Source organism: Penicillium daleae (assembly GCF_028827525.1).
Source record: "Penicillium daleae strain IBT 16125 chromosome Unknown utg000002l_segment0_segment0, whole genome shotgun sequence".
NCBI classification, from domain to species: Eukaryota; Fungi; Ascomycota; class Eurotiomycetes; order Eurotiales; family Aspergillaceae; genus Penicillium; species Penicillium daleae.
The window spans coordinates 322612-345954 of record NW_026623150.1 but is presented as its reverse complement, the minus strand read 5'-3'; the positions used below and the strand labels follow the sequence as shown (position 1 = coordinate 345954).

General features: G+C 52.7%; 10 protein-coding genes across 10 annotated transcripts; 3 read left to right on the top strand and 7 right to left on the bottom strand.

Annotated features, from left to right (window-relative positions):
- Window positions 1-102: 102 nt before the first annotated feature.
- N7458_001157 (putative MFS glucose transporter) lies at window positions 103-1659 on the bottom strand (the record flags this gene model as incomplete). Its single annotated transcript, XM_056904540.1, has 2 exons — window positions 103-1458; window positions 1561-1659. The coding sequence occupies 2 exons, from the start codon at window positions 1657-1659 to the stop codon at window positions 103-105; spliced, it is 1455 nt and encodes a 484-aa protein (XP_056768647.1).
- A 577-nt stretch (window positions 1660-2236) lies between these two features.
- On the top strand, window positions 2237-4048 carry ssn3 (cyclin-dependent serine/threonine protein kinase SSN3; the record flags this gene model as incomplete). Its single annotated transcript, XM_056904539.1, has 3 exons — window positions 2237-2336; window positions 2752-2905; window positions 2980-4048. 3 exons carry the CDS (start codon window positions 2237-2239, stop codon window positions 4046-4048), a joined length of 1323 nt encoding a protein of 440 aa, XP_056768646.1.
- A 411-nt stretch (window positions 4049-4459) lies between these two features.
- N7458_001155 (putative metaphase-anaphase transition protein (Mlo2)) lies at window positions 4460-6219 on the bottom strand (the record flags this gene model as incomplete). Its single annotated transcript, XM_056904538.1, has 4 exons — window positions 4460-4467; window positions 4526-5954; window positions 6016-6070; window positions 6134-6219. 4 exons carry the CDS (start codon window positions 6217-6219, stop codon window positions 4460-4462), a joined length of 1578 nt encoding a protein of 525 aa, XP_056768645.1.
- A 748-nt stretch (window positions 6220-6967) lies between these two features.
- N7458_001154 (MCM DNA helicase complex subunit MCM2) lies at window positions 6968-9942 on the top strand (the record flags this gene model as incomplete). The annotated part of the gene is made up of 5 exons (XM_056904537.1): window positions 6968-6972; window positions 7051-7163; window positions 7238-9549; window positions 9611-9780; window positions 9846-9942. 5 exons carry the CDS (start codon window positions 6968-6970, stop codon window positions 9940-9942), a joined length of 2697 nt encoding a protein of 898 aa, XP_056768644.1.
- A 395-nt stretch (window positions 9943-10337) lies between these two features.
- N7458_001153 (uncharacterized protein) lies at window positions 10338-11297 on the bottom strand (the record flags this gene model as incomplete). Its single annotated transcript, XM_056904536.1, has 1 exon — window positions 10338-11297. One exon carries the CDS (start codon window positions 11295-11297, stop codon window positions 10338-10340), a length of 960 nt encoding a protein of 319 aa, XP_056768643.1.
- A 717-nt stretch (window positions 11298-12014) lies between these two features.
- N7458_001152 (aldo/keto reductase) lies at window positions 12015-13049 on the bottom strand (the record flags this gene model as incomplete). Its single annotated transcript, XM_056904535.1, has 1 exon — window positions 12015-13049. One exon carries the CDS (start codon window positions 13047-13049, stop codon window positions 12015-12017), a length of 1035 nt encoding a protein of 344 aa, XP_056768642.1.
- Window positions 13050-14735: 1686 nt separating this feature from the next.
- N7458_001151 (Pal1 family protein) lies at window positions 14736-16592 on the bottom strand (the record flags this gene model as incomplete). Its single annotated transcript, XM_056904534.1, has 4 exons — window positions 14736-15508; window positions 15588-16023; window positions 16093-16334; window positions 16538-16592. The coding sequence occupies 4 exons, from the start codon at window positions 16590-16592 to the stop codon at window positions 14736-14738; spliced, it is 1506 nt and encodes a 501-aa protein (XP_056768641.1).
- Window positions 16593-17534: 942 nt separating this feature from the next.
- On the bottom strand, window positions 17535-17730 carry N7458_001150 (uncharacterized protein; the record flags this gene model as incomplete). Its single annotated transcript, XM_056904533.1, is given in 2 exon segments — window positions 17535-17611; window positions 17625-17730. 2 exon segments carry the CDS (start codon window positions 17728-17730, stop codon window positions 17535-17537), a joined length of 183 nt encoding a protein of 60 aa, XP_056768640.1.
- A 1194-nt stretch (window positions 17731-18924) lies between these two features.
- N7458_001149 (putative tannase) lies at window positions 18925-20676 on the bottom strand (the record flags this gene model as incomplete). Its single annotated transcript, XM_056904532.1, has 1 exon — window positions 18925-20676. One exon carries the CDS (start codon window positions 20674-20676, stop codon window positions 18925-18927), a length of 1752 nt encoding a protein of 583 aa, XP_056768639.1.
- A 1589-nt stretch (window positions 20677-22265) lies between these two features.
- On the top strand, window positions 22266-22694 carry N7458_001148 (mediator of RNA polymerase II transcription subunit 31; the record flags this gene model as incomplete). Its single annotated transcript, XM_056904531.1, has 1 exon — window positions 22266-22694. The coding sequence occupies one exon, from the start codon at window positions 22266-22268 to the stop codon at window positions 22692-22694; it is 429 nt and encodes a 142-aa protein (XP_056768638.1).
- Between the last annotated feature and the right edge of the window lie 649 nt (window positions 22695-23343).

Below are 23343 nucleotides of genomic sequence, written 5' to 3'. Positions count from 1 at the left end.
CGTTTTTTTCGCGTGGGCCACCATCGAGTTCGTGGAAGAACCACCGCCAAATCGAGCCAGGACCCAGATCTCCGGAGTTTCCAGGAACAATACATCCCAAGCTTAGTCTTCTCGTCGGTCCACTCGACCCCAAACCTCATCCGCATTCGCCTTGCCGTTGGTCTCCGGAACCCAGCGGTATATGAACACTCCCAGAAGCCCCGCCATCATTGCAAAGACCCAGTACACCTTTCCGCGGCCCCCGAGCGCATCATTCAGCACGGGGAAGAACTGCGCGACCACAAATGTCGCAGTCCAGTTGGCCGCCAGCGCCCAACTTTGCGCCGCGCCAACCGCTTCGGGCCCCACGAGCTCCGAGGCCAGGATGAAAGGCACCGGGCCCAGACCAACCGCGAAACAGGCCACAAACAATAGGGCGGCGATCGCGGATGCGATCTTCTGGTTAAAGTAGATCCCCAGGGCCAATAATATCGAGCTACTGCCCATACCGGCAATGCTAAGCAGTAGACAGGTCTTCCGACCAATCCGGTCGGGCAATGGGGAGCACACCAACGTCATGACGAGGTTGATGGCTGAGATGAATACGGTCAGTAGGGCCGCCGTCGTGGGCAAGATGCTTTGCAGTAAGGAGACGCTGTACATGACAATGCTGTTGATACCAGTGAGTTGCTGCGCGACCATGACGCCCACGACAGCAATAATGGCGGGCCGGTAGAAGGGATCGCGAATGGCCTGCATGATAGTCACGGGATCTTGCTTGGAGCGCGTAGTGCCGGCCGCTGGAGCCAACAGAGACTCCTCTTCAGGGGCGCCCGACGTTCTCCAGGTCTGGGTCTCAGCTTCGATGTCGGCATCCTTGCCGCGAATGCGCTGCAGGACCCGGCGGGCCTGGCTCACGGAGCCGTGCTCAGCAAGCCAAGTCGGACTCTCCGGGACCATAAATAGGCCCAGAAGCTCTAATGCTCCAATCATACCGGCCACGGCGAGAATCAGCCGCCAGGAGCTATCATGGCTCCAGAAGTATCCCAGACCCTGGGTCAGTAGGATACCAACATTGGTCATGACTTGGGTAAATGCGCCGAAGAAGCCTCGCGACTGCGGCGGCGCAATCTCAGACACGTAGATAGGGCCCACCACAATCGCAGCACCAGATCCAATGCCGGAGAGGAACCTGCCCAGAGCGAGGACTGGGATCGCGGGCGCGAGAGTCTCTGCCACGGGGCCGAGGACAAAGAAAACGGTCGTCGCAAGCATCGCCACTCGGCGTCCGTACTTGGTCGATACTGGCCCTGCCAGCAGGGCTCCTAATAGACCACCGAGGGTATAGATTGACGAGACCAAGCCGAACTGGGAGGGATTCATGGGAATGCATTGTGGCAGGCCCTTGATGCCAGCGGTAGAGCCATGGATACTTTTCTTCGCGCACGTCACGACTGCTTGCGGAGCATTCAGCTCGGCCTATTTTCATGTGTGTTAGTGATGGTTTCTGGGCTACGAGGCAGTGCACATGATGTGATAGAGCTTCCAGGGAACGTTAGTTGGAGATCAGGCCATGCGTACCAGATGATAGCCAAACTGGAGCGGGCCTAACGTGGCGATAAACACCAGGTAAATCAAGTATGGTGTGACTTGCGACCGCGTTGAGCCACCCGGAGCCATGATGACAATCAAGAGATGATCAAATTCATAAGACTGGGGTAAAGGGAGGAAGGAGGTAGACAACGAGATGCGAAACTCCAGCTGATGTTCGAGGAGTGGAGTGTATGATAAGCTCAGGGAAGCTGCTGTTATCTCCTGGGCCTGGCTGACCTGCGGACTGGCGGCGGACTTTGCGGGGACTGGGCCACTCCTCCTCGAGACCTCCGCCTCCCGCCTCCTCGCCCCGAAACTCCCAACTTCCCAACCCAAGTTGTTTATCCAATCCCTCCTTTTCCGGGCCTGGCGCGCCGCCGCCACTAAATAATTTCCCCATCCTTCACGGAGTATTCCTTCCCTTGTTCCACTTCCCTCCACTTTATCCCGGAAAATTCTCCGATAATATCACTGCACTCGGCCCTGGAGGCTCGCTCTCGCCGCTGACTAAGGTTGAACCTGCCTTCTCCATCCGGTCCGAGTCGCCGAATTGTCGCCTCTCCACACGTCCACCTTCCAATTGCGCATCGCGACGGAACTCGCCTCTGCCGTGGCCCTTTCCTCCACACCCCCCCGAGCCCTCCGATGGACGAGTGACGACCCAATGAGTCTGACAAACCCTCCTTCCTCCTCCGGTTCGATCTCTGCCCGAGCCAAGACTGTCGGTCAGAATCTTAAACGGAGTCTCCAGGCCACCGTCGATGGTAATTATTATACATTCTTGGGTTCTTGGTCGCACCTCTTCCTGCTGCCTCTGTTGAACGTCACCTGTGCGCGATCTGTCCTTCATCGTCCCTGTTGATCTCCGCGATGTTTGGGAAAGGCTTCCCGTTTCTGAATTCTGCTGGAGGCTTCTATCCTCGGGGTAATCTTCCTTCCTCTTGTAAATTGCTGGTGTGTCGTCTCGGAGAATTGTCCTGGGGAAAACAAAGAAAAGAAAGATTCTCAAAGAGGAGGGTGGCCTATGTCTCTGGTTTGCGATCTTCACATACCTTGTCGGTTTCATCGAAAGACGCATGGATCCTTTGATTTGTCTCCGCTATTCTTGTTCCCCGCAATGCCCGTTGCGAGACTCCGGATTTCCGTACATGAGCTGACCAATTGCCTTTGCTTGCACAGAGACCCTGGACGCCCGCAGACCCGGCGGGTATACGAGCAAAGTTCGAGTGCGTGATCGGTATCATATCGTGGGCTTCATCAGCAGTGGTACCTATGGCCGGGTGTATAAGGCGATCGGCAAAAATGGCCAGAAGGGGGAGTTTGCGATCAAGAAGTATGTCTTTGCCGTTGACCTTGGGGTCTATGCTCTAGGCCATGCCTCGTCGAGTACTAACCTGTCATCTCCAGATTCAAGCCGGACAAGGAAGGCGAATCGATCCAGTATACCGGTCTCTCCCAATCAGCCATCCGTGAGATGGCTCTCTGTACCGAACTCTCGCATGCCAATGTTGTCCAGCTGGAAGAAATTATCCTAGAGGATAAATGTATATTCATGGTGTTTGAGTATACGGAGCACGATTTGCTTCAGATCATCCATCATCACACACAACCCCAACGACACGCGATTCCTGCCACAATGGTCCGGTCGATCCTTTTCCAGCTGCTCAACGGCTTGTTATATCTGCATACCAACTGGGTCTTACACCGCGACCTCAAGCCAGCCAACATCCTGGTCACGTCCAGTGGAGCTATCCGAATTGGTGATTTAGGTCTGGCCCGTCTTTTCTACAAACCCTTGAACTCTCTATTCTCCGGAGACAAGGTGGTTGTCACAATATGGTACCGAGCTCCAGAGCTTCTCCTTGGAAGTCGACACTATACCCCGGCCGTTGACATGTGGGCAGTGGGATGCATCTTCGCCGAACTCCTCTCCTTGCGTCCAATCTTCAAAGGCGAGGAAGCCAAGATGGACAGCAAAAAGACGGTTCCTTTCCAGCGGAATCAGATGATGAAGATTGTCGAGATTCTCGGCCTTCCTCGCAAGGAAACGTGGCCCGGTCTCGTCGCTATGCCCGAGTATACTCAGCTGCAGTCACTAGTACTGCATCGACAGCCAGCACATTTCCACCGCGGTCCTAACCTCGAGGGCTGGTATCAGAGTTGTCTCAAGAATGGAGGGTACTCCGCGACCTCGAAAACGGGGACCCCAGGCGCAGATGGCTTTGATCTTCTTTCACGAATGCTCGAGTACGATCCGACAAAACGGATCACGGCTCAAGAAGCTCTAGAGCATCCCTATTTCGCCAATGGAGGCCCTATTAGCGGGGACTGTTTCAACGGCATCGAGCACAAGTACCCGCATCGCCGGGTCTCCCAAGATGATAATGATATACGCACGGGTAGCTTGCCTGGTACAAAGCGTAGTGGTCTGCCGGATGATTCGCTGTTGAGGGCCACCAAGCGTCTAAAGGAGTGACCTCCTCTTTCCGCTGAGCGTTGTACATTGCATATGAACACTTCATTTTCTATACACAGAGCCCTTGATGGGGCCCTAAGGGGTTCTTCCCACCATCTTGAGCAGGGATTTGTACTTTTGGATGGCGTTTCTAGGTTCTTTCAACTTTGCTTTCTAGATACCATATTGCATCGGACGCATTTCACAAATTCAATTCCATCACGTCATATTGCGCCTTGAATAAGTGCTAAAGCCCAGTCCCATTCCATTCCCATGTCCCAATCCTGAAGTCCGAGTCGATCCCATCAAGTACCTAATCATAAGCTGATCCAGACTGTAGTTGGTACAGCGGCAGCACAATTCCATACCATAATCCCAGTGTAAATTACAAATGCAAACATATCATCCCGAAAACAACAGGATCTCACACATTCAGTACCCTGCAAATATGTCAGTTCCACTCAAGAATCGAGTATCCTTCAAAAAGAAAAGACTCACCATTCTGCTCACGGCGATTATCACCATCAGTATCACCGCCTCCATCTCCCATAGCAGAAGCCCTCCCAGCCGCATCTTTAATGCCCTGTTCATCACCCCGAAGTTTCTCGAAATACCCCTTGATATCCTCCGCGCTAACAGCCTGTCCACTCTCCGCGAAAGGCTTGAGGAAATCCTTCACCTTATCGCGAAGATGGTTGTAGATCATTGCGCCTTCGATAGCTCGGACGCGGTCCACGTTGCTGAGGGCTGCCTCGCCGCGCTCGAGGAGACTGCCTGTCCCGGTGCTGCCGGCGCCGGCGCCGTTGCCGTCGTCGGAGAGGGGCGGCTCGTAGGTTTCTTCTTCTTCGCGGAGTTGGGGGAAAGGGGCTAGTTTGGGGAAACATTCTGCGCAGCGGCAGAGGCGGTCGTGGAAGTTTTCGAGGAGGAAGAGAGAGAAGGATGCTTCTGGGGTAGTGGAGGGGAGGGAGGTATGTTTGGGCTTTGAGGAGTCTGTTGTGGGTGTTTGGGCGGTGATGGTGGATGAGTTGGGGGAGGGATCGTCTTCTTTGATAGTGATGAGTGTGGATGGCTCGGGATCCTTCGCGGGTGCGCCATCTTCTTTGGTTCGCTTTGCTAAGGGCTCCTCCTGAGCAGGCTCGTCGTCATCGGCCTTGCGCTTCTTTGAGTTGTCCTCCTGCTTCGTTGTCTCCACAGTTGCAGGTTCCTCTGGAATGGCATGCGCTGGTTTCTCGATTCCCCCGTTGCGAAATACTGGCGGAAGGAAACCCGGGGTTCCAGCGTATCGCTTGAGCCACGGGGTAGACTCAATACATTTGTAACAGATCAATTGCTGGAAATCTTCCTCGGCTGGGAAGCCGGGAGGCAGAGGAGTCTCGCCGTTTTCATCAAGGCCATCGACAGCACCTTCGACAGTACCGTCTTCACCAAAAGGCGCAGACTTCTTGCTCGGAAGATTCTTGTACCAATCGCGCGGCAGTCCAATCAGACATTCGGGGTGCCACCAATCCTCGCCACATCCCCCAGTCTCAACACTGCCGAGGCCAAGGCATTGGAACATAGTACCCTTCTCCTGGTGTGGGTCATATTTCTCACCACAGCCACAAAATTGGTTGCGGAAGTTGTGATTGTATTTGTTGCCCGGGGCAGCTTCCTGAGAGTGGACGCCCTTTCGGCCGGTATTGGGGTCTTCGCGCAAAGTACACGGAGAGGTGGAGGGCATGCGAGTCGTACCACAGTCGCAAACAAAGTTGCGCTTGTTGAACAATTCGACCAACGTGTGCTCGCCATGGCATGCAATGGAGCAGGAATAGCACACGGCAGCGGCGGTGTAATCATCATCGGGGCTCGAGGGGGGAGGATTGCAAGTCAGGCAGGCAAAGAGATTCTGTCGCAGTGGACCGAGCTCATGGGTGCAGGAGTCGAAGGACTATGTATTGGGCACGGTCAGTCTGCGGATGTACGGCGCATTCAGGCTTGATGGCACTCACATATGGTAGCACTTCTCGTGCATCGGCCTCGAGTCGAATCTGAGAGTCAATAAACCTGGAGCGAATGAGCCGTCAGTTTCACATCACTTCTGGGGAATGCATGGGCTTGAACGCGTACTCTCTTGCCGTCTGGGAATTCTGAGATCCGAAGCTCTCGCGACGAGCGACATCGGCCAGGAGGGGGCCAGTTGGCGGGGACTCCATCGCGAAAAGAAGGTATCTGTGCTGCTTGAACGAAAAACTTGTCGCGAAGAAGCAAACAGCTAGGCGTCAGGTTTGTGCTGAGTTGCGACTGAGTGTCCAAGGAAGTTGCGGAGTCTCGGCCAAACGCGATGCGCAGGCGGTGTGACGTTGGATTGTGGTGACCCTTCCGCGGTCTGGTATCAGTGTCTTGTCGGCGCGAATTCGAGTCAACGATGTGCTCCGAAGATGTTGAGGCAGGGTGGGGGAGATGTCACTGAGCTCCAAGTCTGGTCGTTGTTTGGGAGGTTATACCCCGAGAGATGGATCACCCTCTCTCCAAATCTGTTGGGTTTGACTTGACTTGACCCAAAGTGCTCTCCTGTACCGAATTTTTCCAAACCGAAGGGGACTTTGGTGGTCCGTTTAAAGTCTCAAATTCATTCTCATATCTTTCTAACTATGTTTTGCACCAAGTATATGCGTTAATCCATGTTCCCTTCCCTGATCAACTTCTATGGCGTCTTTCTGCCGCATATAATAATCACGTGCCCGCCCAAATGGGGTTTAATTGAAAACGCGTCGCGTCGAGTTTTGCCGTTTCGGGCCGCTGCGACGCGTCTCGTGCTGCCGGCCCCTTCCTCCTGTTCCTCGTCCTCCTGTGGGCGTCAAACGAAATTTAGCAGCTTCACTCATTCCACTACTCCCTCCCCCTTCCCCCATCTCGGCCTCAATCCACTCGATTCGGACGATTGAGCCACATTCACACAACATGGAGTGAGTAATTCCCGCCGATTATTTATTTACTTGGGGGTTTTTGGTCGTCCAATGCACACCAAACTAACACGCTTCTAGTCCCCTCCAACCCAGTGACTCGGCCGCAAACCGCGGCCCCAGGGCTAACACTCGTAAGCGCTCGCGAGAGCCAGAGGACATGTCTTCGCCGGGGCAATTGCCCCCATCTAGCCGTATGTGCAGAGCTGGTTCTCCGAAGAAAAAGTTTGCGAATGTTATGTGGACCCAACTGACAAACAGTGAGCAGCCGCCGCCTTGGGATCATCACCCCCTCCAATGCCCCCCTTTGACGAAGGTGAAGACGATGACGATGAGGAAGCTGAGATGATTCCCGACATTGATGACGTGGATGAGTTGGCTGAGGATGAGGATGGAATCGATCTCTTCGGCGACAACTTCGAGCGGGATTACCGCGCTGCTGAAGATGACCGATACGTGAACGAGGCATACATTGACGACGACGAAGACCACGATGAACTAGATGCCTCGACTCGCCGACAATTGGACGCTCGACTTAACAAGAGAGACCGAGAACTCGCTCGTCGGCGCCGCATGCCTGCGGCTTTCCTGCAGGACGATGATGATATGGATCTCGACCTGTCGCGCCAGCCGCGCCGTCGTCGCCACCATTACGATGAAGAACGAGAGGATATTGACATGGCTGATGAGGGTATGGAGGAGCTGTCCTTGGAAGAATTGGCCGACGTCAAGGCCGCCAATATCACAGACTGGGTCACCCAGCCCCAAGTGCTCCGCTCTATCTATCGCGAATTCAAGGCCTTCCTGACGGAATTTATCGACCCATCTGGTCAGTCCGTCTACGGAAACCGCATTAAGACTCTCGGTGAGGTCAACTCTGCCTCTCTCGAGGTGTCCTATGCCCATCTGAGCGAGACCAAGGCCGCTCTGTCCTACTTCCTCGCCAACGAGCCCACCGAAGTCTTGAAGGTCTTCGACCAAGTCGCTCTCGATGTCACTCTCTTCCACTACCCTCAGTACCATGACATTCACAACGAGATCCACGTGCGCATCACTGATGTGCCCATCATTTATACTCTGCGCCAGCTGCGCCAGTCGCACCTTAACTGTCTGGTCCGTGTCGGCGGTGTGGTTACGCGCCGTACTGGCGTCTTCCCACAGTTGAAGTATGTCATGTTCATTTGCCAGAAGTGTGGTATCACTCTTGGCCCCTTCCAGCAAGAGGCTAGCGCCGAGGTGAAGATCTCGTACTGCCAGAACTGCCAGTCCCGCGGTCCTTTCACCGTCAACTCTGAGAAGACTGTCTACCGCAATTACCAGAAGCTGACTCTACAAGAGTCTCCTGGCTCTGTGCCTGCTGGTCGTCTGCCCCGTCAGCGTGAGGTTATCCTGTTGGCTGATCTGATCGATTCTGCCAAACCTGGTGATGAGATTGAGATCACTGGTATTTACCGTAACAGCTACGATGCCCAGCTGAACAACAAGAACGGATTCCCAGTCTTTGCGACGGTCATTGAAGCCAATCATGTTGTCAAGGCCCACGATCAACTTGCTGGCTTTAATCTGACCGAAGAGGACGAGCGTGAGATTCGTGCTCTGTCTCGCGACCCCGAGATTGTGGACAAGATCGTTCGTTCTATCGCCCCTAGTATCTACGGTCACCAGGATGTCAAGACTGCTGTTGCCCTTTCACTCTTTGGTGGTGTCAGTAAGCAGGCTCAGGGTAAGATGTCTATTCGTGGTGACATCAACGTTCTGCTGCTTGGTGACCCTGGTACTGCCAAGTCACAGGTGCTCAAGTATGTCGAGAAATCTGCTCACCGTGCCGTCTTTGCTACCGGTCAGGGTGCCAGTGCTGTCGGTTTGACCGCTAGCGTTCGTCGGGACCCTCTGACGAGTGAATGGACTCTTGAAGGCGGTGCTTTGGTTCTAGCTGATCGCGGCACTTGCTTAATTGATGAGTTTGACAAGATGAACGACCAGGATCGTACATCCATCCACGAAGCCATGGAGCAACAGACCATCTCTATCTCCAAGGCTGGTATCGTCACCACTCTGCAGGCCCGCTGTGCCGTTGTTGCTGCTGCCAATCCCGTCGGTGGTCGCTACAACAGCACCAAGTCCTTCTCGGAGAATGTCGAGCTGACCGACCCTATCTTGTCTCGTTTCGATATTCTTTGCGTGGTTCGTGATTTGGTCGAGCCTGCTGAGGACGAGCGCCTGGCAAACTTTGTGATCGAGTCGCACCACCGCGCCAACCCAGCGAAGCCCCTGCGGAATGACCAGGGTGATTTGGTTGACACGGAAGGCCACCTCATTGACATTGAGGGTTACCGTATCGATGCAGAGGGGCGTCGTCTTCCTCCATCGCAGGAGGAGCTCGCCCGTCGCGCTGCGGAGCAAAAGAGGGCCGAAGAGGAGAAGGAGGGCGAGATTCCTCAGGAACTGCTCCGGAAGTACATTCTCTACGCTCGTGAGCGATGCCACCCCAAGCTGTATCAAATCGACCAGGACAAGATCGCTCGTCTATTTGCGGATATGCGTCGCGAGTCCCTGGCCACTGGTGCCTATCCTATTACTGTAAGTTCACCTGTTGCCTTCCGCTATGTTTAGCTCAACATACTCATTTTTTCTTATCTAGGTCCGTCACCTGGAGGCCATTATGCGTATTGCTGAATCTTTCTGCAAGATGCGCTTGTCAGAATACTGTTCCGCCCAGGACATTGACCGTGCTATCGCTGTCACTGTCGAGTCCTTTATCGGCAGCCAGAAGGTCAGCTGCAAGAAGGCACTGTCCCGCACATTTGCCAAGTATGTCATTATCTGTCTTCTGCTGCATTTTGGAAACCATATTTTCCTAACACGTTGTCTTCTAGGTACACACTTTCTCGGCCCAAGCCGCAATCCAAGCGCCGTGCGGGCATCCCAGTGTCGAACCCGCATCTACCTCGTGCCACGCCCACGAGTCACTAAACATCCATCGTATGGGCTGGTTGGGGGTTCTCTGGGTTTCTTTGAAGTAAAATACCATCTTTGTTTGCATCTGGTGTGTACGGCGTTATCATCATCTATATCTTTCTATCTGTGGAGGTGGCCTTGCTGGTCGGGCCATGATTTAACGAATGAACATGAAAACATTATCAAATATCAATATCGAGACTCGCGTAACCTGGATAGCTTGAGCTTGAGTAGGGGTGAAATTGTTTACTCTGGTGTCAGCTGTACCGAGAAGTCCCGTTCAAGCCTTTTTTCCTTTCGAGTTTACTCGGAAAAAGATTCCGTATCCCCATGGACTAGCAGATAACTTGTGCCTGTTGTGCGTATCTTTCCATTCAGATATCCTCTGCCAACCAGCTTCCAAGTCCAAATCAAACCATACTAAACAGCGGTCTTTCATTCCTCCTCGCCCGCCATTGATTCGTAGAATGGGCCAAATCATAACAATCCCTAATAACCCAGCCCCACGAACGAGCAAAAGACTCAGTAATCTCCCACCCAGCCGGATCCCAAGGATCACTCCAAACGATAATACCACTTCTCCTCGACACCGTACTTCCGCAGCCCTTCATATCCAGACAAAGCTGTGTCTCCCCCTCAAAATCGCCAGCAACGATGAGATTATCCCTCATTTGGGGATCAGGAAGCACATCTAGCCACGGGTGATGTGGGATAGAGCGCTGGATCAACGTAGGTTGGAGAGTTGATGGGAGGGTGTGGAGAGAATCGTCTTGCTGCCAGGGGCCGGCAGTGTTGAAAGGTGATATTGCATCATCGTGGAGCTGATCAGGTCTGAGGCCTAGGATTCTTGTATTTTCCATCAGAGCTCTGGTGAAATTCAGGGAGATGAGGTGGAGTAATAGATCCGTTCGTGGGGATCCGGTGGCGTAGTATTGAAGAGCTGTCAATTCTAATCGGGTCATTTTGATTTTTGTGGCTGGGGTGTTGAATTCCAGGATGTGTACATCCTCGATCTCCTCTAGGGAGGTGAAATCAATGGTCTGAGGAGGGATAGCAAGCGTGAGTGATTCATGGTGTTCCTTTGAATGAAGGCCATTAGATCCCTGTATCTTTCCCTCCCTCGAAGCATTTATCGTTGTCTTATTTTGGTGACCTATTTTGGATACACGGTCAAAACGATACTCGCCAACCAGTAGGCAACGAATGGCAGACTTACGTCGAGCCCGTTGATTCAGGCGATTTTGCAGCCTCCTGCGTGTTTTGGGGTCTGTGATACCCGACCAATCCTCCTCTGGCCATAAGCCAATGCGCTGTGAGAGCGGTCTTAAAGCGATCCCTTTTGGGGAAGGTCCTTCGGCTGAGAGATTCATGTTTGCGATTAAATCACAGCAAAGTCAATCTTACGATCCACCGATTCATGCAGCTGGATGACTGGAAGATGCGGGGTGCCAGTGGATTGCCGATTTAGCCAGCCTTTGCCGGGGGATATGGAAGGGGAAGGTGAAGAATAGGAAGGAAAGTGAATCCACGTCTGAATGGATTTAGTCTTGATTATTAAAGCCAGGCCTAACCTACATCCACTGTCATCCAGTAAATCTTTGTGCCCACGACCCACCATGTCATCCGCCTGCATGACGCTAATCTGTTTCTAGTAAGGTTTGAAAGTGAGTATACAGGTGGATCTTGAGTATGTATGTCTGACACTCCTGCGCGATGAGCCAAACGATGATTAATCAGGCCATTTCCCTGTGTTTCGTAGGGCATGGCATGGCATGTTTTGGGAATCTAGAAATGCGAACAAAAGCGACTAGACATTACCACAAACTCAGAATAGGCAGAAGATCTGGACCGAAGCCTCGTTCTTCAACCCAATTTTGACCAATGTTTGATTGAACACACACAACTCAGAAGCCATCTTATTCAGAAACCTAGCCAGCCTAATTGGAACGAAGGAACTTAAGTAAAGAATAAGCTAAAGAGTTCGAGAGCTGATCAATTCTAAAGTTGGGCTGCGGTAATTCTTCGTGACTCCATTTCATTAGTAAGGGAACTCGCGATCGGGGTCTCGAATTATTATGTACAGATCTTTATTGGTGGCCCACAACCTTTTTGGGTTCATATAGATCATCAATACTCTTCAACTCAGTAGGACTAAGCACGAGCGAAATAGCCTTGATAGCCTCATCAACTCTCTCCTTCTTGCTCATTCCCAGAATAGGCGCCGTAATAAATGGCTTAGAAAGGGACCAAGCAATCGCCACAGTCGCCATCGACACACCGTGCTGCTCAGCGATCTTCTCAATCTGCTCGTTAATCTTTTTGTCCGTCTCCGTAGTAGGCTGACCGAGGAAACCCGAGCCCTGTCCTTCACCACGTTTAGTTTTCGCGAATTCCCGCCAGGGTCGAGCCAAGAAGCCCATTGCAACGGGACTCCAGGGAATCCCGCCCATTCCGAATTTGGCGCAGGCGGGATACATCTCCCTCTCCTCCTCGCGGTAGGTGGCGTTGTGGAGATTCTGCATCGAGATGAACTCTGTCCAGCCGTGGAGACGAGCGGTGTATTGGTACTCGAGCAGCTGATGAGCCCACATCGATGAAGCGCCGATGTAGCGCACTTTGCCGGACTTGACGATATCGTGAAGCGCCTCCATTGTTTCCCTTGGGGGCGTTCTAGGGTCGAACCGGTGGATTTGTAGCAAGTCGACGTAGGGCAGGTCAAGTCTTCGGAGACTGGCGTCGACGCTCTCGAAGATATGCTTTCGACTCAGGCCGTATTCGTTCACGTAGCCCGCATTATCCCTTTCATCATCCGTCATAGCCATGGGCTGTTCAAGACCACGGCCGACGGGTGCCCACAGTTTGGTTGCGACGACGATGTTTTCCCGGCGCCAGCCGTATTTCTTGATCGCTTTGCCGAGAATTTCTTCAGACAAGCCGTTGGAATAGGCGTTTGCTGTGTCGAAGAAGTTGAGGCCGGATTCATAGCAATGGTTAAGCACGGGCAGGGCTTCTTCTTCTGGGATTGACCATTTGAAACGGCCCTCTGGGTTTCCAAAGCTCATGCAGCCGACACCAATTGGGGCGATGCGAAGACCGCTACTTCCGAGTTGTACGTATTTCATATTGCCTGGAGTGTTTTTGAAAGGGAAAACAGAAAAGTTTGAAAATATGAATCCAAGTTGGAAATGAGGAGTACGCCTCTACTTATACCTCTAGTGTCTCTGTATCTCCAGGCCCTTTCCAGACTGAAGAAGCTGTCATTATCAAACTCCTGCAATGCAAGATGATGACAAAATACACCTGATTGGTCAAGATCTCCCATCGAACCGTGGATGCAAACCGGACCTACCCATTGAGTTCGGGGATAGGCCCGTAAAGTCCGACTCTGATTTGTCTCCGGCGGCAATAAGCTTAAGGCTGATTAAACTGTAGACCAGTGTGTAGCTACTCACCTAGTCACAGAGGCTGCGGGTCCCTAGGAAGTCATTATTAACGATGACAACAATCGGAGAAGATGCAGGGACGAGCATGGAGTAAGATGTACGATCTAGAGTAGATGATGACACATCACGCTAGCATACGCTTCTGAGTTGTGTCTTCTTTTAACAGGCAAGTCTACTATGTAAATGTAAAAGATTATTCCAGAAAATTCTACTAACTTCCTCCAACCATTGGGACAAAGCTCAAACAGGGCAATTTTTACAGAGGGATCAGAGGAACAAGCAGCAACCAATTGCACGCCAATTGCATACTCCCCAGCTCCCACTCCCTACAGCCGGCTTGTCTTCTCACCACGGAGCTTATGCACCTCATGAACCTTATTTTCCTCCCTTACAGCACTGGCCAAGCTTTCGGGATTATATGTGTATATAGGACTGCCACGCTCGCAACCTTGCTCAAAAGATGCGACTCGAGGAGGAGGAGGAGGAGAAGGAGGAGCGGTAGCTTAGGGTTCTAGCCATTAGCCAAAATAGAAAATGGGTTTTACCATTCAGACTTCTATGCGACTGACCGAATGTGATATCCCAAGTATGGCATCTGCACACAAGTGTTCAACTTCCAGCGCCATCTGCTTGACAAGAGGAACATCATAGTACCCATTTATGGCAGCTCTGGGTTTCTAGGTATCCATACCTACTGGTAATTAAGGGTCTTTATCTTGCAGCCAGCTTGATCTGTTCTCGCTGGAGTGTGGCTCTAGAATTAACTCATATGACTTATCCAATCATTTCCATATGTGTGCTTTGCACCTCTAGTTCTATTCGGAGAAAACTCGGTTATGATTCTGAGTAAAGCTCGACTATTAACACAGGAGATCCCTATTAATGTCAAGATTCATTCCATCAAAGCAGAGCATTCCATAAAAAGTACCAGACCTGTAGACGCTCGACAGCAAAACACGAGCGGGGGAACTAGAATAAAACATCGTGTTTCTATTTCATACATGCCTCGCAAACGGAGCACAGACAAAGAAGCCAAGATGGAAGAAGAAAGGACAGAGTCTCAAAAAAAGGAACCAACCAAAGTAATCATCAATCAAGCAACCGACTCCAGTCATATCAACGCCATTTCTCGGCGCCAAATTGCTGGCGGCGAACCATGTTGGGTATTACACAAAGAACTTAAACAAATCATCAAGAACACGGTCTATCAACGGACGCTTGCTGGCGCCATAGATGCAAAAGTCGATAGTCCTGCTCACACATCCTCCCAATGCTTCTTTTCCTTTCTACCGGGGAAATAAGGTAGATAAGGTTATGATTCTCTTTTCCGCCTCCCGCTTCATTTTCCCCCACTTCACACATGCTTCAGTCGCTGGTCCGACGCTCGGGCCGCGGCTTGCGCAAGCTCTTCATTCGGTTCAAAAAGCCGCCACCACCTGCACTCAACTTTGTCTCATCGTAGCCGCGATCATTGGTCGCCTTGCGCTCCAGGTTTGTCGATTGCTTCGGGCTACTGGAAGAGCGCGTCCGGCCTCCACCCTCCAGTCGCGCCTCCTGGATCCGCGCGGCCTTCTTATCGTACTCCTCGTCGTAGTCCTGGAAGAATGGGTTCTTCTCACCACCCCGTGAGGATGCGGAGTGGCTCGAACCCATGGGAACTTGATTAGAAGAGGGGAAGTCGTGCCGGGTAGGGGAGGAAAGCATAAGACGGCCGGTCCCACTCTTCCCGCGCAATCGCTGCGCCAGACTCTTCTTGCGCTGGAGGCCCCCAGCCCCCGAGTCATCATTCTCACTTTGGCGACGTGCAATGGCGGAGCGACTGGCAGGCGCGCCATCCAAGAAAGTGCTCGTGCCAAGACCCATGCTCTCCGCGCCGTGAACTGGGTCGATACGCGCACCCGGGTCGAAGGCGACCGTCTCGGTACCGGTGCGTTGAACCACCGTGTGGGAGAAATCGTTGTGGGCTTCCTCCATTCTGCCGTGGAAAAGGTTGAGGTCAATGTTTGAGTTATTGGGCCCTGCACCGCCCAAGGCCATGTTGCTAGAGCCCTTGGGGAATGCCTTCATTGGCGCTGTGCGCGAGCCCTTTCGGTTGCGGTGGGGATTGCAGGCGTCAAATGGACCATCATGGTGGAACACTAGAAAGGAAATAGAAAGGAAACTGTTAGCATATCAAGCAGAGGAGATGTGATCAGAATGATTCCAAAGGCCACGCACTTCCAGTTCCGTAAATGCTCGTCCCATCCAGCTTGTCAATAATATCCAATCGGCGGTCCTTGCGGGACGAGCGAGGCTTGCCATCCCGGTGACGGGCCTCTCGTTCACGATGGCGTCGTTCACGTCGGCGTTTCTCGTCGTCGTCATCAAATAGCTTCGAAGCTCGATCCATCACTGAAGACTCGGAATTGCGACGAGGTCGGCGGGAGGAGGTGTGCTCGCGGGAGCCCGACGTCGGGCCCTTGGACTGATTTGGGGGATCGGCAAAGATATCAAAGGGGTCCTTTGACCGGGCCTCCGCAGGCCGTCGGTCCGGGCGCTCTCTGGGGGGTCGGGGCCGGCTGGAGGGTCCACGGGGAGTACCGTTCGGGGCTGGACGAGTGCCGTTCGATTGAGGGGAAGGGGCTGCGGGAGTGGGTTTGATTGAGAGGTTCTCCTGCAATCAGTCAGTTATGCGCTCATAATTCTCGCGCCTACACAGAATGGGGGTTCGAATTTCACATACAAAAAGGTCGCGGGTGTTGCTGGTCATGTCTTGTTTCTCGGTCGGAGAAAACATAATCGGGCCCGTTGACATTCCAGGGGCGGATTGCGGTGACAACGTTTCTGCGTCGTCTAAAAAGGGATTCGTTGAGCGCGGGCGTTCAGGGCGAGTGTTGGAGGTAGTTGAGCCGGCCGAGGGAGACAAGGCACGGTTGCGAAAGGGGTTATTAGAGCCAAAGTTGGAGGCTGTCGGTGACACCTGGTCTATATCGCAGACGATCGAGTCAGTCAGTTAGATTCGGGAGATCGTAATCTCAGACAAGTGGATTGATTGACAGGGGGACCAGTCATATCTTTTTAAGTCTCAGGTAGAACAAAAAGACAACGGCCAGATGGAGGCATGGAAGGCAGCGATCAGGGGGGGGGGGAAGGGCAAAAAGTTGGCAATGGCCAACAGCATTACGCACCTCGCGGCGCCAGCGACACGCCGGGCGGGTACCCGAGCGCTGGAGGGGCATTCATTGTGGTGAAGAGATGAAACGGAGGTCGAGTGGAGAGGGGTGCGTCAATAGGTTGTCGGGGGGATGGTCTTTGACAGGTGTCGCAATGTCGCACGAATGCGCAGCAGGAGGGATGTGGGTTGGGGAGAGTAGGTGTGAAGGCAGGAAAGTGTGAAACGACGAGGTAAGCAGGTCTGGATGGTTGGATGAGAGAGGAGAGAGAGAGAAGAAGAAGAAGAAAAGAAGCAGCTTTGACGAGGAGAGGAGGAGAGGAGACGGAGAGAGGGGGGGAAGAGCGGCAAAAGGGAAATTGGGGGGGGAGGGGGACACGGGATCAACGGGGGAGGACGTAAAGAAGGAAGAAGAGAAGGACGAAGAGGAACCGTTGCGAATGATTACAAAGTCTTAGACTCTCAGTATCCCTCTCTCCTCCCTCTATCCCCGTCTCCGATTGAACACTCCTTCAATCAGCCTAGGAGGTCCATGATCTATTTCTATTTCCCCTTTCTCTTGATGAGACTACTGTACTACTACTCCTACTACTAATAACTTACTACTACTACAGTTAGTCAGCTTCTCTTCATCTCAGTCTCTACGGAGTACAGTCACGAGTATCCCCTTATCCTCCAATCCGAACGGACATCTTCTTACTAACCCTCGATCTAGGGCATCGTGGCTTTCTCCAATGCTGCAGAATCTCCCCCAGGCTGCACCCTGCACCAGAGTCTAACGAACAGACTACTCCTGCAGTTACAGTAGCCGATTCGACCTCCGTTTTCGGGGTCAGTACAGTAATCCAGGGGCAACTCTAGCGGGCCGACTTGACTGGCGGCTTCATCCTCGCGATCGACAGGGCTCCACTCCACCAAAACAGGTGGACTCCCAAGTGGACTTGGGTTTCCGGGAGTTTTCCTCCTGTCACTCGGTCATTCTTAAGGGGGAAGGCAAGCCACCTTGTCGAAATTCAACTGTCCGGCTTGAGCGAGATCTCACTACCATGACCATGACCATGACCGATCAAACGACGGATCAATTGGACAACTGGACAACAAACCGGCTGGACCAGATTCCTCGTTAGGAATGACGTTGGCATTCCTGGTCTTCTCTTTGATTCCGCCAGTTGATGTCATTTTGCCTCGGTCGGAATGCGGATTTGCCATGGCGAGTAAGATACGCACGCGAGTTGGGCTTGTCAAGGTCTGATCCGCTGGTCCCGGCCGCGGATACGATCTCGCACGGCCCTGACATGGTCCTGTCGAGGGGCCGTACTTACTCGGTACATTTTGCATTGATATCGAGCGCCTAGATCCGGACCCTGTCATGGCGATCACCCTATTCGAGCGCCTTGACCCTGGGCGTCATTCATCGTCACTAGGCTCATCAACTTTGGCTCCTCCCTTGGCAGAGGATCCTTGATGACGACGGCTGGGCACGTCACTCCTAATGCTTGGCTTCGATAGTCTCGCGCGGCCAGTGCTAAATGTGATGTTGAATATTTCCAATGCCCGATTCCTACATAGTAGTCCTGGGTTATTATCTCCAGATTCCTGGAGGTGATGATCTATCTGACCAATTTAACTTTTGATTATTGATAAACTGCACATTCTATGTACATACTGTAGTTCCCAAGTCTATTGGTTTTATTATGGCCGGCCAGTGTTAGATCTCACAATCCTCATTCCGCGGAACGCATGGCAATATTCAGAACAGACCCACTGCTCATCCCAGACGACCCATTATTCTTGAACTCGTCGGATGCTTTCGCAACATAGTGCACATACAGTCTACTACAGTAGTACATAAACAGTTCATTGAGATGCTGACTAGCGGTAAAATAGAATATAGGAGGATAAAGCTGCCGGCTGCTTCCTCACGTCTGGTACTGGCAAGTCGCCTTGATGCATTTCACATAGAAGATCTATGGTGCATGAACCTGCAGACTTGGCCTTGGCTCCAGATCTGACCCGCATAGTCGGATCTTTTGTCTGTTACACTCCTCAGATACACCGTCTGCTTTCTTGTTGTGCCATCTTAATTGGAACCAAGGGCGTGAGCCACAAGGGGAAAATTGAGCAGAATTCGAAAGCATCAAAACTCTCCTTTCAAGATCATTCCCAGGCACGCATTGTGATATGTACATTCTCCCCGGTTTCTCCTCATCTAAACCTTGTGCGTACATGCTGTGTAGTGTGGTGGAACAAGCGAGTGATCTTCCACAGTTGATATTAGATTTGATTAGATAGGTACAAGATCCACCACTAATCCACACTGTAATATATGCTTTGTTACTCAACCCGTGAATCTTTCCTCCCGGGTACATGCTCCCAATTAGGCGACGACATCATACTAGCGAACTAGTAAACAGGCAGCGGCACGCCATTGAAATCATAGTGCCAAGTATCAATCGAAGTCTGATCATACTCACACTCCATCTTACCACTCTTCCAAATAGGACGCAGTGGCCAAGCACAAATCTGCCGGTTCTCACCCACATACTCTCCCTGCAGCACAGTCGCATTCAGAGTCACGGGCTTGACATCCTTCTCAACCCAGTTGATCAGGACTTGCAAGTTGGTCTGCGGGAACGGCCCGTTCGGCATCAGCGAGTTGGTCGAGCAGTGGGCTGCACCGGGCACGAGGTACAGCTGGTACCAGTCCTTGAGGGCGTCGGCGCCGGCCTTGTAGGAGAGGTTGGGGTACATGATGCTCCGGACGGACTCCCAGTAGCGCACGGAGGAGGCGGTGGGGATGCTGTTGTCTGCCTCGCCGTGGAAGTGGATGACCTTGCCGCCGGCGTTGTGGAAGGGGGTTAGGTCGGGCCAGTTAGTTTGCAGGGTGGAGGCGTATTCCTGCATGCCGACAATTATCCACTCCTTGAGGGTGTCGTAGGTCACGCCGTCGAGGTTGGAGAGATCAGTGCCGTTCTTGTCGAGCAGCAGGGCGATGAATTCGGCGCCGAGCCCGTCGACCTCGAGCTCCCATTTATCGGTCGCGGTGTTGTACTGCGTCGTGACGTCTGCAAAGGTCGCTGCGGTCTGGTAGGAGAGGTATACTTGACGGCCTTGCGAGTCGCGCAGGCCTCGGATGACTTCCTTGGCGACCTCCACGGCCTCCTTGGATACGGTACCATTCTGGACGGGGGTCGCGGCTGACGGGCCACCGTATCCAAAGCTTGCAGCGGTGGCAGCGCAATAGTATGGTTTGCCAATCACCGAGGAGAGATCAAAGTGCAGTTGGCAGAGATCAGAACGGGAGACCACACCATCCTTCAGACCATCGAGGGAGTCACAAGCAGAGATCGTCTCGTTGATGATCTTCTCCATCTCACAAGGAGGCGGGTAGTAGCCCAGGGTCTTGGTGACGATGTTCGAGTACAGATGCTGGGTCTGTTGGAAGGACCAGCGGAAAGCAGGGGCTCCAATCGCCGCACCATCCCATTCATCGCCATAGCGTTGAATCTGACTCCATCCCTCACGGCCACCTTCGGAACAACCCTGGTAGTAGGAGTAGAGCTTCGTGCTCTCACCCATGCTGTAGAAGTTGCGAGTGAACTGCTTCCCAATCTTGCTCAACTCCCAGTGAGCCTTGTATCCGAACATGTACAGTGTTTCGTAGTCAAGGGTGCCATTAGCCAGGAGCATTGCGGCATCAGCTTGAGTTGAGAAGCTTCCAAAGCCGCCATCGGTGGCACCAGCTACAGCACCGTACATGACTCCACCGGGTAGAGATTGGGATCCGAAGTTGATGGCATAGCCTCCACCACCGGTCGACAGGTACCGGTTTTCAAACTTGGCAGGGTCAGGAAGCCAGTATTGGACGATAACCTGGTCTCCTGCACGGCCATTGTGGGAATAGGCCAGGGTCAAGTTGCAGTACGAAAAGGTCGCGGCTGGGTAAAAGGTGCTGTCCGCGCTGGTGGAGGCATTGTACACGATGTTCGTAGTGACGGACGAAGGGTCGAGGGTGATGCCCTGGATGAAATCAGAGGCCGGAAGCTTGGATTTGGCATACTCAACAGTGCAAACGTCCTTGAGAGTCGCGGCTGCGGAGGCAGTGGAAGCAATGGCTGCCAAGGCCAGAGCCCGAGGGGTCGAAGGAGTGCGCATTGCGAGATAATGAGCTTGAATAAAGTTGCTTTCTCACGGTCTGCCTGATCAATGCCGCCGATCTTTGACGGTATTTATATCCACAAAACGTCCTCGCATTGACCGACCAGCTTCATTCCCCGCTTGGATGAAGTCAAAGCCGCGTATGCGAGGCATAGTTTTGGCCAAGCGTGAGGAGACCCCAGAAAACTCCCAGATTTCCCCGGAGATTAGGCGAAATAGTCGGGGGAGCTCAATCTCCCAACGGACAAGCGGATATCCACAGCATTTGTGGGGAGCTACTCTGGAGTTTTGAGTGGGGAGGCCCGAGGTTGGTAGAGATGCGTACTGATGATTGTCTCCGAAGTCCGGGGTTGACCTGGCTGGGGTCAACCTTTGCGGGGGAAACTACCTGATCAGTCAGTCCGAGATGAAATAAGGGTCGTGGCTTGTGTAGTCTTCAGGGAATATCGTGGGGTGAGGATGGAAATGACAGAATGTAGTCTGGCGCGGGCCAGTCTGATTGGCGCTGGTAAGGACTTTTCCGTTAGCTTCACGTCTCTGTAAGAGGAGGAGGAGATCGTCATAAAGAATCCCGGTCAAGAGGGGGAATTAGCCGTCCTTAGTCAAGCTTTGTGGCCACTAATGCTTGTCTCTTGCATTCTTGTGTGACAATTCTTTATCCGGGGGTTGGGCTCAAGGCTGGCCTCTGCGTAGCTCAGGACAACAAGATAGAGAAAGCTGCCAGAAGGTTGACCAAATGGTGAGTTATCCTTGCCCATTGTACGGCTCTAGGGTACTTTTTCCGAATTGCTCAAGCTATGGAGGAGGATTATTCTACCAAGCAGCTTGTTTCGCACCCTAGATCTATATATATCCATGGTAGCTCATTCGGGCATGACGGGAGTAGAATTACCAAGACCGAGGGGCTAGATGCGACTTCCAATATCAGCAGGTAAATTGGATGTAGTCCTCAGCCTAATCCTCTAATCTAGCAAGGGCCTGGGTATCTAACTTTATGGATCCAATCGAGCATAACCTGTTCAGACTGGTGGGAAGGATGGACTTGGCAACATTGGCATCTATGCATAGGCCTTTTCTGTCAACCACGACCATTTACAATCAATCAGAGTGAAATCTTTAGCATTACCTCGGCATCGTTGTAGAAGAAATGTCATAGAGCGTCCTCGTTCATTTTTCATCCTCCTGGAATGTTCCAATCTAGGTCAAGCTCACGTCGGTCAGATACAACCCTGTCCGTATATATATGTTATGGCTGGATGCACGCTGCTTGATTATTGGAGTAAGGTAAGCCCATCCTGGAGCTACGCATTTGCACAAAATAAAATATTTCGAATCTCAAAGTGGACTGGAATCATTCGATCCCAGAGACACCTTGGGTCCCTTTTATTGTACATATAATGATCGACATGAATGATCTCTAAGAAAAGGCGTGGAGCAGCTTGGGGACAGGGCGACGGTCTTGGCGTTCCGTTGGGGCCTCAGGTTGAAATTGGAGGTGGTGAGGAGCTTCCACAGCTTCTCGAATCTTGCATCTTTTGCTCTCTCTCTTCTCCTTCCTTTCCACTTCTCCTCTGTCAACTTTCACCATGGAGCCTGCGTCGCAACCCCCTCCCCCCACGCCAACAAACCTTCGCTTCACCCTCGAGCTGGAGTTTGTCTCCTCCCTTGCCAATCCCTACTATCTGTCCTACCTTGCCGTCACCTATCCAAACCTCTTGGGAGTCGCCCAAGCCGACGATGAGGACGAAACTACCTCGGCGCCCGATGCCCAGGCCTTCGCAGCTTATCTAACCTACCTCTACTCCTACTGGAAGACTCCGGAATACGCCCAGTTCCTCACTCATCCTGGCCCGACCTTACGCGCCCTGCGACTGCTTCAGGAAGACCAGTTCCGCCGCGACATCATCCTGCCTCACGTCATTGAGAGCTTGGCTGGGAACTTGCCTGCCGATAACCAGCCCAACGGTGTCGAATCCGACGAGAAGCTGGAAGAAGCGAACGGGACTCAGACGTGATCACTGGTCGTGTGGGAACGTTTTACTTTCTCGAGCGCATCTCCATCCTCCGGTAGTGCCATTCGACAGGATAGCCTCCACGGACACTTTGCTGTAGAGATCTACACCACTCTGGACCGAACGACCAGCGAAATTCCGTCACTCAATTCGGTAATTCAACTTCAACAAGCTCATAGGGTTCATGGCGGGGAGACATGACTTCATGTGCGACCGAGGCATCAGGCCGATCGGCTGGGAGGAGGTTTGTCGATCGAACCGCAACAGGACAGGAACCAGACACTGGCTCGAGCCCAGGGAACCCCCCGGATCCCGCATTAGACTCGACAATATCCATGCAGTGGTTCGCCCCTGCGACAGGGCTTGCGGGGTCATAAAGGACCAAGCGTCTTTGTTGGGAAACTGGCACAGGGTTCGATACCTTGGTGATGGAGAAACAGCTGGAATGCGATCCCGCCGCATGCGTCCACCATGTGGCCAGTCCCCGAGGCAATTGACCAACACTAAAAAGACCAATGACACGCTGGTTCCCACGTCTTATTTTCTAGCCTAGCGGAGAGTTTCTCCCCTGTAGGGTCAAATGCAGTAAAAAGTAAAGAAAAGGAATCGTTCAACGCCGTCACCGTCTGCGTCCGCTCCGAGCTCCCCTCCC